This window comes from Girardinichthys multiradiatus, chromosome 19 (genome assembly GCF_021462225.1).
Source record: "Girardinichthys multiradiatus isolate DD_20200921_A chromosome 19, DD_fGirMul_XY1, whole genome shotgun sequence".
NCBI lineage: Eukaryota > Metazoa > Chordata > Actinopteri > Cyprinodontiformes > Goodeidae > Girardinichthys > Girardinichthys multiradiatus.
The window spans coordinates 41274126-41289461 of NC_061811.1; the positions used below are offsets into that span (position 1 = coordinate 41274126).

General features: G+C 42.0%; 1 protein-coding gene across 1 annotated transcript; it reads left to right on the plus strand.

The window, feature by feature from the left end:
* Positions 1-4373: 4373 nt before the first annotated feature.
* LOC124855884 lies at positions 4374-8095 on the plus strand. Its single transcript, XM_047346010.1, has 3 exons — positions 4374-4630; positions 6158-7403; positions 7750-8095. The coding sequence occupies exon 2, from the start codon at positions 6254-6256 to the stop codon at positions 7256-7258; it is 1005 nt and encodes a 334-aa protein (XP_047201966.1). The 5' UTR covers positions 4374-4630; positions 6158-6253; the 3' UTR covers positions 7259-7403; positions 7750-8095.
* Positions 8096-15336: the final 7241 nt, after the last annotated feature.

Genomic DNA, 15336 nt, shown 5'->3' on the forward strand with positions numbered 1-15336 from the left:
ACATAAAAAATAGAAAATCACCTAGAAAGCACCCATCACACACAGAGTCTGCTTGAAGTTTGTTCCCAACACTTGTAATTATTATAGTATAAAGGAAGAGCTGAGGAGGCTAGCGTGCCATTGCATTAGTGAGACACATTAGCACGTAATAAAGAGGTTGAACATACACAAGAATGATTCCATTCATAAATTCATAGTCTTTTACAGAAAGGGCCCTTAAAGCGTATGAATTGAGTCCATAGCTCTGATTACATTCAGAAATAGGCTCCTCTCCCCAAAGAGAGGCACAGTTTAGGAGAACCTTTCATAAATGAGGAACATACGGATGAGACCGACCCATATGGCTGGCATGGCCCGGCTCAGGGATGACTGTTAAATACCCGACCTGTCAGTCAGCTCCCTCTGAGAAACTCCAGTTGAAAGGACGCAGCGTAGTGAGAACTTGAACTGGCACTGGAGACGCATGGCTCCACTGGTTTCCTTCTGTAACACTGAGGCCAGCTCCATGCATAGCTCAAAAATAATTTCCCTGGGCAAACGTCTTCCATCCTCCAGCTGTGCGAAAACCATCATTCTACAGTTATGCGTAACTTTACGCAACTTGTCTACAGCTTGTCCCCTGTAGGAATCACCAAGCCTGACTTGTTTGGAATTAATCTGCTGACCCAAAAGTTTTCTTTTTCAGTGAGAATGAAAGTGCCCCTAAGATGATTCACACACCTCAGCGCACAGAACGTTTCCATCTACAGGTAACAGAAACAGAAGAAGTTTTACAGTTTATATCTGAATGAGGTTGTTCCCATTATTTTCCGAGGTATGCTGCATTATTGTATGAGGCTAAATCTGATTCAGTTTGATAGAACGGGTTTAAACCATAAAAGCTCAAACTCAAAAGAAGCATCAGGTTTGATGCTCTATGAATTAAGTAATACTAAATTGATTCATATTTCAGTGTATTTAAGTGAGTTTTAGTTTTCTGCTATTTATTATTGTTTATTAAAATAGTTTGCGTGGATTTACGCACAATTTCCCGCAACATTTTGTACTTGCCATGTACATGCCCTGGAGTCCAACATGCACCGGGAACAGGTCAGACTTAGTGCCAGCAATGCGAACCAAATTCTTGCTTTGCTTTTACAGAGACCGGATGGTCCCTAATAAAGGGCCCCTGAGTCCATACTCCTGGAGCGCTCCGCACAGGGCACCACAAGGGACATGGTCAAAGCCATCTCTAGGTCCACAAAATACATGTGGACTGGTTGGGAAAAGTCCCATTAACCCTTTAGCACCCTGTAGAGGATGTAGAGCTGGTCCAGTGTTCCGTGGCCAGGACAAAAAATCCACACTGCTCCTCCTGCAATGTTGAAGAGGTGTGTCAACTACGACAGTCCCACAACATCCAGTGACTTGTAGTACTCAGGGGGGATCTCATCAAGCCTTGCCACCAAGGAGCTTATTGACCACCTCTGTGTGTCAGCCTGGATGATGAATGAGTTCAACTCTGAGCCCCCAGTCTCTGCTTCCACCAGGGAAGTCGTAGCACCAAGATTGAGGAGATTATCACTCCTAACTGACTTTAAATTTTCTGCTTCTAAATTCAGACAAGACAGAAGTTGTCGTCTTTGAACCAGAATCTTTGAAAGAGAAGCTGCTCAGTCAGTCAATTAATGTGGACGGCATTAAATTGACCTCTGGTAAAAGTAAGAATCCTTGCTGTTATGTTTGACCCGGATACATCATTTAAATCCCATGTTAAACAGGTCCAGTGTCCAGTGCCAAAGACACCGCGCACTGGACACTGGCACTGAACGCCTGCCCCCAATGCGTGTATTGCAGCTTGGCTAGACTCTATCGTTTTTGCTTGGCTTGCCTGGATGTTGGTGACCTTTCTGTGGCACCCTTTGGCTTGCTGGGTTGCCATCCTTCCCTTGGGCATGGTGGTGGTTGGGGTGGTGCATCGCGGGGTCTGCTTAACTGCCTTTCCACACTCACATTCGCTGTTTGCCGTCTGGAATCAGAGGCTGGGAGCAGGCCTTCTGGTTGGGGGTATTGCTCAATAAACCAGGAAAATATCTCCTGGTTCCTGTAAGACATAGTAGAAAGTGCAAAAGTAAACCTCCCTCTTCTCTTTCATATCTTCTGTGCTGATTCTAAACATACAGCTCTGGCTTTAAAAATGCAGGATAATTAAGAAATAAATCATTTCAATTTACCACAGGTGGACCACTGATTAGTTAACTATTTTATTTTTCTGAATTACACATCTAATATTATATAAACTAAACTAATTAAACAAGGATACAGTCTTACTGAAGGTGAGACATACATACCATATGTATATAGTTATTAATAACTGTAATATTAGTACTAATAAGGTCCAGGATGAGGCTCTATGCTATATTTTAAACACTACAACTTAACACCCTTTCTTCTCAAAGTTTTTAATAGGAAGAACTGCACTAATGTCTCACATGCTCAGTGCAGAACAAAAGACTGTGTTGAAAAATGTTTAATTTATTATTTTTGGCTGGCCAAATTTCTCCAGAAGTGGAATGAAGGGCTGAAAAGATGGTGATAAAAGAGAACAGGTTCATAAAAGAAGGAACAATTTTAATAAAATGTTTCAAAAGTTCTTGGCATGATAAAATAAATGTGTTTTAGAATTTTACCATTTGACTAAGATTTAGGAAAATCAACTTTATACCACTTTCCTTTTTTGAAATATAAGAATAAAGACAATGGAGCCTCAGGAGTGGACCACTTTAATGAGAATGTAACGTTTAAAAAAGGTAATTTATGTAGATGACAAAAGAAGCACATTTATCCGGCCCAAAGTAAACATCTCTGAGTTTAAGAAAAACTTTTGTCAGCAAAAAATTATTAAGTTCTCTTCTAAATACCTCAAAATGCGTCATTATTTGCTTCAGCAAAATGGTTTTTCATCAGGCATAAACTCTGTTTCTCCTTGTCCTTCATTCAGCTTCTAACAAAAATAAAAAGTAAAATTATTGCAAACCATTTTTGTTTGATTCACAATAACTTACATTCAGTCTAGAACCAGCCGAGACAAAGAACTGGTACAATATGACCTATTATTTAAATTACCTATAAATTGTCTTATTGAAATCTAAATAGTTTGGATTTGGGCTAAAGCCCCCAATGTTTTGAGACCCTAAAAACGCCCCTGGGGTGGTGTGTGGAGCTTGCACTGTGTGGATCGTTGGCTTTTTGGGGATGGAGCTCATCTGTGGGAGTGTGCCCCTGTGGGGAGGGGGTTCATGGTGTTTGGGTTCGGGGCATGTGTTTGATATCTGTGTCCTGTTTGGGGGATGATCCTGTGGGGAGATTAATGTCAGGGTTTATGAGGGGTGGGGGGCTCATGGGGTTGAGATCGGAATTCATTTGGGGGTTGGGACTCTTTCTTCCTGTGGCGGCTCTGGTTGGTGGGCTCATTTGGATCAGGTAGACCTCTCTTTTGTACATAGCCCCCTCTGCGGATGGGGATGGGGGTCATCAGGCACTGGGGTCAGGCTGATTCGGGCAGTGCCGGCACTAGTCTGGGCTGATGCTGGGATGGTCTGCCTGTCTCCACCCCAGAGGGAAGGGGACCACCTCCTGGGTCCGGGGGCTGGTTGCCCCTGTGGGGTATCGGTATCTGGTAATCATCAAATGGGGGGCCTATTTTCTCCCCGCCACACTCTCTGCCAGTGGCTGGTGTCTCTGCCCGCCAGTGTACTTGTGGTTCTCGGTATCCGGGGCTGGGTGCTTTGGTGTGTGCTGGCTCACTCCCAGTGGCTGCTTGCCGGGACCTGGACCCTTGGGTTCTGTCAGGCCTCTACTTAATGATATGTCCCCCCGGGGTCTTGGGTCTTTGGGTCCATGGCTGGATCTGTGGGCTGGTCGCTGCAGCTCCCTGGGGCTTCTGCAGTGTGGCTGCTGGGTGGTTCTCCTGTGACTTGCCTCTGCAGTAGTCCCGGCGGTGGTTCTCCTGGGGTTCCTGTGCTCTGGGAGGTCTTTGGATGTCTGTGGCTTGGATCTCCTCCGTATCTGTCCCGGGTCCAGGGGGGAAGGTCTGTAGCTCCTCACACTCACTATTGCATATTTTTATGGAGAAACCTTGTATATACATGTGCGCTCACATTCATACCCACAAGTGTTAAGATTCAGGTGTTAACAGATACACATATGTTCTATATTGAGCCATATTTACCAGTAAATACATTTTGCATTTTTGGTAAATAAAACTGGTAATATTAACAATTTTCTTTAGGTTTAGAAGCAAGCAGGATGTTATCTTGTAGTCTCTTCATCCTTCTTTCTTTTCTCCTTCTCTCCCCTTTTCCTTTTTGATAGGAGGGAACAAAGCGCGCTGATGTCTTTTGCTGGTAAAAAGACATAAAATTTAACTGGATCCAAAGCCATACGATCATCGATCATATGCAAAGCCCCGCAGACACAAGCGGTGTTCGAGAGGAGCCCCGGCTAAGACGCAGTTCGGAAGGAAGACTGCAGCGGACAACGTTCGTTCTTCATCCACAGCTGGAGGTTAGCGGGAAGCTAACCTTCGTTCACGGTGGATATCTCTTCAACCTTCGTCACTTGGACAACATTCCTCACCACAATTCATGAGGTTAAGTGTTTGGGCAGAATAATATAGAGACAGATTTAGGATGAAATAATCGGAACGTTTTCATTCTATGAAGTTTTGTTTTTGTGAAATCCGGCTATCTTAGCGCTAGTAGGCTAGCTACAGCGCGTGCCGGTTGGTGTTCTTTGTATGTTTTAAAGTTAAGATAAACTTCATTTAGAGGGTGGTTTTAAACAGAACATTGCTCATAATGCGCCGTCCGCGCTTATGCATTTTTAACCCTTTTGTTAACCATGGTATTTTTAAAGGTGTGTGCTGATTCTGGTGCTAAGCTATCCACTTCTTGGTTAGCTTAACGGCTAACCGGTAGAGAACACGTGGGTGCTACAGATAGCAACTATTCAACAGAAAGGTTGATGGTTTTCAAGCTAGTCAATAATAGTCCCTGAACATCATTTACTAGATTTGATAACTGGGTAGACACCATTAAGCCCATTTCTCCAGGAAGATTTGGCTCTTTTCCAAAATACTCTCTTAATAATATTTCTTCAAATATTATTTTAATAAATAAAGGCAGCTAGTTAGACACTGTTGAGAATTGGTCATCCAGAAGTGTGGTTTTATTCAGCAGATCATTATTTAAAATATTATTTTATTAAGATATTATTTTATCTGATCTTGCATTGTGAAGGGTTGTCTAAATGTTGCTGATTATTGCCTAAGTTAGTTCCAAGTAGGGTTGCCAACCGTTCCTTGAAAAACGGAATCGTCCCGTATTTAGAATAAAAGGTACGCGTCCCGTATTGAGCTGAAACGGGACGCACGAAGTCCAGTATTATTAGGTGGATCAAAAATCTTCACTAAAATGTCAATGGAATTAATAAATGATGGGGTGCTTTATATTTAACATTATGGTAAATTCATAACCAGCCATATCCTGCTCTGTGACCAATGAGCTGACAGAACCATAACGCAGGAATATGACGATACATATTTCGGCTCATCTCATTGGCCAGCGGGTACCGTAGCTTAGGATAGGTGCCGGAAAACGTAAGACGACAACAGAGCAGCATGGATTCGGCCGGCAGGTATTCACAAGTAACAAACACTGCAGGAAGTTCAGCTTCAAGCAGTAACCTGACCACTCCTCCCAGACAAAAAAAGAAAAGGCTACAAAAATACAGAGTCGAGTGGGAAAAAGAATAGGCGTGGCTGGAAAGCGTGCACAATAATAGCTAAAAAGCCCACTGCACCGTCTGCCGGCGCACTTTTTCTGTAGCCCATGGTGGACAGTTGGATGTTAAACAGCACGCTTCTAGTATTGGACACACAAGAAACATGAGAGACAACAGAACCAGGGGGACCCTTGACCAGTTTGTTCGCCACCAGGCAACACCAGAGGCAGATGTGGTATATAAAAAAAAATAATATTTTCAATGTTATGCGGAAATGTTATGAATATGAGCATTTAAGGCTAAATACATGATATTTTAATGTGATTAATAAGAGGACTTGAAAGATAAATAAAGATTAACATATACTATAAGATTTATTTAATATTATTTACAGGTGACTGCTGCAGAGGTAGCACATATATACCATACTGTGAAGCATGGTTTAAGTTACAACTCAGCTGACTGTGCACTGAAGCTGATTGTCCGAACAATGAATGACACCAGCATTGCAAAGAAGATGTCCTGTGGCAGGACGAAGGCTGAGGCAGTGGTCACCGATGTCCTGTCCCCAAATGCAATTGAGGAGGTGATCAAAAAATTGAAAAATGGTGGAAACCTTCTCCACTTCTCTCTTCACACAGATGCCTCAAATAAGGGAAATTGGAAGATGTTTCCCTTAGCTGTGCAGTTTTTCACGTCAGAGAATGGGGTGGTGAACAAAGTAATAGATTTTGTTGAGAATCCAGATGAGTCTGCTGAGGGAATAGTCAAAATGATACAAAGCTCTCTTGAAAACGTGGGTCTCTCCCTAGATCATGTTTCTGCATTCAGTGCTGACAACACAAATGTCAATTATGGAATCCACAACTCTGTCTTCACAAAATTGAGAGATGCCAACAGTGAGATCCTTTGTGGAAACTGCCATGCACATATCATCCATAACACCATGAAAAAAGCTTTAGACAAGCTCTCAGTAGATGTGGAAAATGTTGTCCTCAAGGTATACAGTTTCTTTTCCACCTCTGCCAAAAGAAGAGAGTCCCTAAAAAACGTCTCTGAATTCTGTGAGGTTGAATTCCATGAAATCCTGCGCCATGTGGTGACGAGATGGCTGTCACTCAACCCTGCAATCACCCGCCTGCTACAGAACTGGGTCCCACTTAAGTCATATCTCATCAGCATTGGTGAGGACTGTCCAAGGCACCTGAAAGCATTGCTGAGGTTGACAGAAGATGCTGATGGAGTTGAACAAGAGGCAGACATTGTTGAAGTGTACCTCCTCTTCTGTAATAATGTCATGTCTCTGTTTGAAGAGAAGGTGAAAATGTTGGAGAAGAATGTGACTACATCTGTTGACCTCTATTCCATCATGGACTCTTTTCTGAGAAGATTAATTCAGAGAAGAGATGATGGGTTCTACGGGTACCTAACAAGACAGAAGCTTCAGCGCCATCTGATGCTGATGTTGCCAGGCAGGAGTTTACAGCCTTCTTAAACACTGCCATCAGTTACATCCAGAAATGGTTTGACTTCTCAGAGGAAAACTGGCTCTTTCTCCTGCAGCCCCTCTCTCTAACATCTGGGAACATCTCCTTTGATGACATGGAGAAGATCACCAGAAGGCTTCGCCTGGTTGGCAGGTAAAAATATAACAATTGCTGTTGCAGTGATAAACCATGTTTTAATGTTATGGATGGTTATAAACAAAGCAATACAATTGATAGATAATACAAATAAATACATTATCTTAAATTTAGTTTACAGAATACACATGCAATCTTTTACACATCATTCATATTTATATATATATATATAAAATGTATATGTATATATATGATTATTAATAAAGTAATTTCAATAAGTTGTTGAAATATTATACACAATTATAAATATATAAAATGTATTTATTCCATTTTTTACCACTGTACATGACCTGGTATGTGCCCCTTATGACTAAGTTCATACAACTTTTCACCCTTTTTGCAGGTTAAACCTGTCTATGGATGAGCTTTATGAGGAATGTGTTACTGCAAACTGCCTACTAGAGCGCCTCACTACAGTCTCTCGGGAAAAGGCGAAGTGGCAGTCCAGTGGAACAGCAGAGAGGTGGATGCAAGTTCTTCAGGCAGCTGACATCCCCAACATCCAGGCTATTGTATCCTTTGTCCTCAGCATCCCTTCTTCTACTGGGTTTGTGGAAAGGATTTACTCCCTCATGAAAAATAAGTGGACTGATGTGAGGAACAAATGTTCTACTGAATTAATTAGAAGTGAGCTAATTGTCAGGCTAAATAATGAAATGTCCTGCTCAGAGTTTTACTCGGTAGTCCTGAAAAACAAACAACTCCTTGCAGCAGCAAGAGCTCAAAAGAAATCCAAATGGAAAAAATAGGTTGTTTCCACATGATTTAGCATTGCACGTTTTATTTCACAAGTTCAATATTTTTTTTACTACACCTGTACAGTCATGGCCTTTAAGGCACTAGTGTTTATGTTTACAACTTTTCTACAGACTTTTTGTTTGCACTAAATGCACTATTACGAAAATGTTTTGCATTATACTGTTAAGCTATTTTATATTGTTTTAAGTTAAGCAGGACGGAGGTCTTTTCAAGAGTGGTTTATTTATTTTAGAAGGGTATTTATTTTAGTCTGGTAATTTTATTTTGCACGAAGAATAAATTATTTTATAAATTGCTGAATAATTGTTTTTCCATGGATATTTGTATCAGTCAAAAACGTGCATCGAATTAAACTTGGGTTCGAGTCCAATGTTTCCAAAGTTATTTCACACAAAGAAAAAGGGTGAAAAAAATCACCAGGCTGGTAGAGGTGCAGACAGTGGGGTTGGATGGCCTTACCAGGAGGTGTCCCTTATTTATTTACCAAGGAGTTGGAAACCATAGTTCCAAGACTAATTTAACTTCATTTCCAGATTCTTCAAGATAATCCTTGGTTCTCAAACATAAACATTGCATGGTAATGTTGCATCACTCTTTTTGGTCATGATTTCCAATCATCTTTAATCAACTTGTTTATATTGTACATAGCCCATTAGTCTTCATTATTCTTTAATTCTGCTTGGTAGTTTAGTTGGATTGTTTTAGCAAAGTAAAGAGTTGATTGAAATATGTTTGACTTTGAGTTGACTTATTTTTGTTAATAAATTCTTGTATTTTAAGAAATTGTGTGAATTCATTCCATGTGTGTGCAGAGTTTATGCTGTTCAATAATGTCAGAGCTTGGCTCACACCTTTCTATTTTGTTCTAATACCATCGCCTTAATGGGGCTGGTATTCACAGGACAACCCTTAACAGACCAAAATATTATTTGATAAAATATTAATATTACTTATTAAATAATATTCTCAGATCTATATTTACAACACTAATAAAGTTTATTTTCTATAAATACATAGCTGCGCTTTATAGCGTTAGCTGTGATGCCCTACTTGTGAAAGTAAATCTGTTGGGCTTTGTCTTGGCACTCAGACAACAATTCTGAGTGCTACTCTGCCGGACAGGACACACTTAAAAGAAGAAAACCCAATCATGACATTCAGCCGTTTCCAATTAATCTGTTCACCTGTGGAATGTTCCAAACAGGTGTTTTTGAGCATTTCTCAACTTTCCCAGTCTTTTGTTGCCCCATCCCATACAGCTCATGAAAACCCAAAATTCCTATCTCACAAAATTAGCATATCATTAAAAGGGTCTCTAAACGAGCTATGAACCTAATCATCTGAATCAACGAGTTAACTCTAAACACCTGCAAAAGATTCCTGAGGCCTTTAAAACTCCCAGCCTGGTTCATCACTCAAAACCCCAATCATGGGTAAGACTGCCGACCTGACTGCTGTCCAGAAGGCCACTATTGACACCCTCAAGCAAGAGGGTAAGACACAGAAAGACATTTCTGAACGAATAGGCTGTTCCCAGAGTGCTGTATCAAGGCACCTCAGTGGGAAGTCTGTGGGAAGGAAAAAGTGTGGCAGAAAACGCTGCACAACGAGAAGAGGTGACCGGACCCTGAGGAAGATTGTGGAGAAGGGCCGATTCCAGACCTTGGGGGACCTGCGGAAGCAGTGGACTGAGTCTGGAGTAGAAACATCCAGAGCCACCGTGCACAGGCGTGTGCAGGAAATGGGCTACAGGTGCCGCATTCCCCAGGTCAAGCCACTTTTGAACCAGAAACAGCGGCAGAAGCGCCTGACCTGGGCTACAGAGAAGCAGCACTGGACTGTTGCTCAGTGGTCCAAAGTACTTTTTTTGGATGAAAGCAAATTCTGCATGTCATTCGGAAATCAAGGTGCCAGAGTCTGGAGGAAGACTGGGGAGAAGGAAATGTCAAAATGCCATTAGTCCAGTGTCAAGTACCCACAGTCAGTGATGGTCTGGGGTGCCGTGTCAGCTGCTGGTGTTGGTCCACTGTGTTTTATGAAGGGCAGGGTCAATGCAGCTAGCTATCAGGAGATTTTGGAGCACTTCATGCTTCCATCTGCTGAAAAGCTTTATGGAGATGAAGATTTCATTTTTCAGCACGACCTGGCACCTGCTCACAGTGTCAAAACCACTGGTAAATGGTTTACTGACCATGGTATCGCTGTACTCAATTGGCCTGCCAACTCTCCTGACCTGAACCCCATAGAGAATCTGTGGGATATTGTGAAGAGAACGTTGAGAGACTCAAGACCCAACACTCTGGATGAGCTAAAGGCCGCTATCGAAGCATCCTGGGCCTCCATAAGACCTCAGCTGTGCCACAGGCTGATTGCCTCCATGCCACGCCGCATTGAAGCAGTTATTTCTGCCAAAGGATTCCCGACCAAGTATTGAGTGCATAACTATACATGATCATTTGAAGGTTGACGTTTTTTGTATTAAAAACACTTTTCTTTTATTGGTCAGATGAAATATGCTAATTTTGTGAGATAGGAATTTTGGGTTTTCATGAGCTGTATGCCACAATCATCCGTATTAAGACAATAAAAGACCTGAAATATTTCAGTTAGTGTGTAATGAATCTAAAATATATGAATGTTAAATTTTCATCAGTACATTATGGAAAATAATGAACTTTATCACAACATGCTAATATTTTGAGAAGGACCTGTAGATGCGGTTTGGCGGTCTATTGCCAGGGTCAGGTTCTTGTTGTTGGGCCCTAAGAACAGTGTCCTCCATCTCCCACCTGAGTGCTTCAATAGTTCAAACTGGGTGGCAGGATGGGAGCTTTTTCCTTCACGGAATCATCAGTGGCAAACTGTCTGGAGAGGACATCCGGCTTAGTGTTCTTAGGTCCGGGTCTGAAAGAAATGCATAAGTCAAAACGAGAGAAAAATAAAGACCACCGAGACTGGCGTGGTCTCAAGTCTTTTAGCTGACTGGAGGTAGGCCAAGTTCTTATGATCAGTCCAGACTTGGATGGAATGCTCAGCTCCCTCAAGCCAGTGGCGCCACTCCTCAAGGGCCAGTTTAATTCCTATCAGTTCTCTGTCACCCATGTCATAGTTTCTCTCTGTATTACTGAACCTGCAGGGGAAAAAAAGCACAAGGATGAAGTCTCCCATCTTCTGAGTTCTGTGATAACACCGCCCCGACTCCAATGTCAGAGGCGTCAACCTCCAGGATGAACTGTCTTGAGGAATCCGGATGGACTAAGATGGGGGCTTGGGAGAACTTTTCTTTGAGAGCTTGGAAAGCTGCTTCGGCTTCAGATGACCAGGAAAATGAGGACTTAGAGTAAGTTAGTGCAGTCAGAGGTGCAGCAATGAAACTATAATCCTTAATGAAATGTCTGAAAAATTTGCAAAACCCAAAAAAACACTGTAATGATTTGCAAGAGTCAGGCACCGCCTGGACTAAAGCCCGGAACACAGAAGGAGCATTACATAGTCCAAAGGGCATGACCAAGTATTCAAAATGGCCTAACGGCGTCTTGAAAGCCGTCTTCCCCTGGCGGATCCTGGCCAGATGGTAAGCATTACGGAGATCTAACTTAGAGAATATACAGGTCCTTCTCAAAATATTAGCATATTGTGATAAAGTTCATTATTTTCCATAATGTCATGATGAAAATTTAACATTCATATATTTTAGATTCATTGCACACTAACTGAAATATTTCAGGTCTTTTATTGTCTTAATACGGATAATTTTGGCATACAGCTCATGAAAACCCAAAATTCCTATCTCACAAAATTAGCATATTTCATCCGACCAATAAAAGAAAAGTGTTTTTAATACAAAAAACGTCAACCTTCAAATAATCATGTACAGTTATGCACTCAATACTTGGTCGGGAATCCTTTGGCAGAAATGACTGCTTCAATGCGGCGTGGCATGGAGGCAATCAGCCTGTGGCACTACTGAGGTCTTATGGAGGCCCAGGATGCTTCGATAGCGGCCTTTAGCTCATCCAGAGTGTTGGGTCTTGAGTCTCTCAACGTTCTCTTCACAATATCCCACAGATTCTCTATGGGGTTCAGGTCAGGAGAGTTGGCAGGCCAATTGAGCACAGTGATACCATGGTCAGTAAACCATTTACCAGTGGTTTTGGCACTGTGAGCAGGTGCCAGGTCGTGCTGAAAAATGAAATCTTCATCTCCATAAAGCTTTTCAGCAGATGGAAGCATGAAGTGCTCCAAAATCTCCTGATAGCTAGCTGCATTGACCCTGCCCTTGATAAAACACAGTGGACCAACACCAGCAGCTGACACGGCACCCCAGACCATCACTGACTGTGGGTACTTGACACTGGACTTATGGCATTTTGGCATTTCCTTCTCCCCAGTCTTCCTCCAGACTCTGGCACCTTGATTTCCGAATGACATGCAGAATTTGCTTTCATCCGAAAAAAGTACTTTGGACCACTGAGCAACAGTCCAGTGCTGCTTCTCAGTAGCCCAGGTCAGGCGCTTCTGCCGCTGTTTCTGGTTCAAAAGTGGCTTGACCTGGGGAATGTGGCACCTGTAGCCCATTTCCTGCACACGCCTGTGTACGGTGGCTCTGGATGTTTCTACTCCAGACTCAGTCCACTGCTTCCGCAGGTCCCCCAAGGTCTGGAATCGGCCCTTCTCCACAATCTTCCTCAGGGTCCGGTCACCTCTTCTCGTTGTGCAGCGTTTTCTGCCACACTTATTCCTTCCCACAGACTTCCCACTGAGGTGCCTTGATACAGCACTCTGGGAACAGCCTATTCGTTCAGAAATTTCTTTCTGTGTCTTACCCTCTTGCTTGAGGGTGTCACTAGTGGCCTTCTGGACAGCAGTCAGGTCGGCAGTCTTACCCATGATTGGGGTTTTGAGCGATGAACCAGGCTGGGAGTTTTAAAGGCCTCAGGAATCTTTTGCAGGTGTTTAGAGTTAACTCGTTGATTCAGATGATTAGGTTCATAGCTCGTTTAGAGACCCTTTTAATGATATGCTAATTTTGTGAGATAGGAATTTTGGGTTTTCATGAGCTGTATGCCAAAATCATCCGTATTAAGACAATAAAAGACCTGAAATATTTCAGTTAGTGTGCAATGAATCTAAAATATATGAATGTTAAATTTTCATCATTACATTATGGAAAATAATGAACTTTATCACAATATGATAATTTCTTGAGAAGGACCTGTATATGCTTCCAATAGGTCAAATTATCAGGCAGCATAGGATAAATGTTCACTGTTACGCTGCTGATACTCAGCTTTACTTATCCACAAATCCTGATGAACCCAACCAGTTAGATAGACTACAAGCATATCTTGAAGATATAAAAACTTGGATGACTTTAAATTTTTTGCTTCTAAATTCAGACAAGACAGAAGTTGTCCGGAGTCCTTAAAAAAGAAACTGCTTAGTCAATCACTTAACCTGGATGGCATTAAATTGACCTCCGGTAATAAAGTAAAAAACCTTGGTGTTACTTTTGACCAGGACATGTCATTTAAATCCCATATTAAACAGGTTTCTAGGATTTCCTTCTTTCACCTCTGGAACATTGCCAAAATTAGAAATATCCTGTCCAGGAGTGACACTGAAAAACTAGTCCATGCATTTGTTACTTCAAGGCTGGACTATTGTAATTCTTTACTATCAGGATGTCCACAAAATGCAGTTAAAACTCTTCAGCTGATTCAAAATGCTGCAGCAAGAGTTCTGATGAAAATTAAAAAGATAGATCATATTTCTCCTATTTCAGCTTCCCTTCATTGGCTCCATGTTAAATCCAGAATAGAATTTAAAATTCTCCTCTTCACATATAAAGCCCTTAATGATCTAGCTCCATCATACATCAGAGATCTGATTGTTTCATATGTTCCTAACAGAGCACTTCTCACACTGCAGGTTTCCTGGTGGTTCCTAGAGTCTCTAGAAGTAGAATGCGAGGCAGATCCTTTAGTTATCAGGCTCCTCTCCTGTGGAACCAGCTTCCAGTTTTGATAAAGCTTATAGTTAGAGTGGGTTATCAGGGAGGGAGCCTTCATCCCTCCCTGTTGGTTGGAGTAAGGGGGAGTCAGGTTTAGCCTAAACTGGCTCAGTTATGGTTGAGGTGCAAACACACCCTCCATTTCTGCTACTTGTATGACCGATTCTGTTTTCCAATGGTTATGGTCAATCTGACAGAGAGAGGTATCCCAATCATTGTGGTTTTTAGTATAACAATGACCATCAGTGGGACCCTTTGTGGGGTGCCTTGAGACGACATGTTTTTAAATAAGTGCCGTTTAACTTAATAATCTGAACTGAAACTATCTGTAGTTATGCTTCTATAGGCTTAGGCTTCTGGAGCACATAATGACCACTTTCACCCTCTTCGCTACATTCTCACTACTCTCCAATGTTGCATTATTTGCTGTTATTTCAGCTTTTAACTTTGTTCTCTCTTTTCTCTTCCTAGAAGCTACATCTGGCCTGACTCTGTGTCTACCTGTGACACATTTCTGGAGAGGGGCATCGTCCAAGCTTCTGCTGGCAACAACTTAATGCTCACCCTCTACAGATGATCCACATAGCCCTGTCTTTTAGTGTTTAACCCTTTATCTGTGCTAGCCATGGCAATTGACTGAGCTTAACTGTAACTAACTCTATGTGCTCTTTTTCAGTCTCTAACCTTGAAAACTGGCTCAGAGTTTATCTGTTCTTTCTTTCTAGGTGAAACGACTAAAGGAGCTACATCCATTAACATTTACTTTTCCTTCCCATAGAAAGTACTGCTGGATCAGTGCTTCTTTGTTCTCTTTGTGTCTCTGCTCTGTTCTCTCAAACCCCCAGTCGGTCGTGGCAGATGGCCGCTCATACTGAGCCTGGTTCTGGTTCTGCTGGAGGTTTCTTCCTGTTAAAAGGGAGTTTTTCCTCTCCACTGTCGCTACATGCATGCTCAGTATGAGGGATTGCTGCAAAGTCAACACCAGTGACTGTCCACTGTCTCTACATGCTCATCCAGGAGGAGTGAATGCTGCAATCACTGACTGGATGCAATCTGCTGGGTTTCCTTAGATAGAAATTTTTTTTATCCAATTTGAATAAATAACTAACTCTTACTGCACTGTTCAATGGTTACGATTAATTGGAATGTGTCAGGATG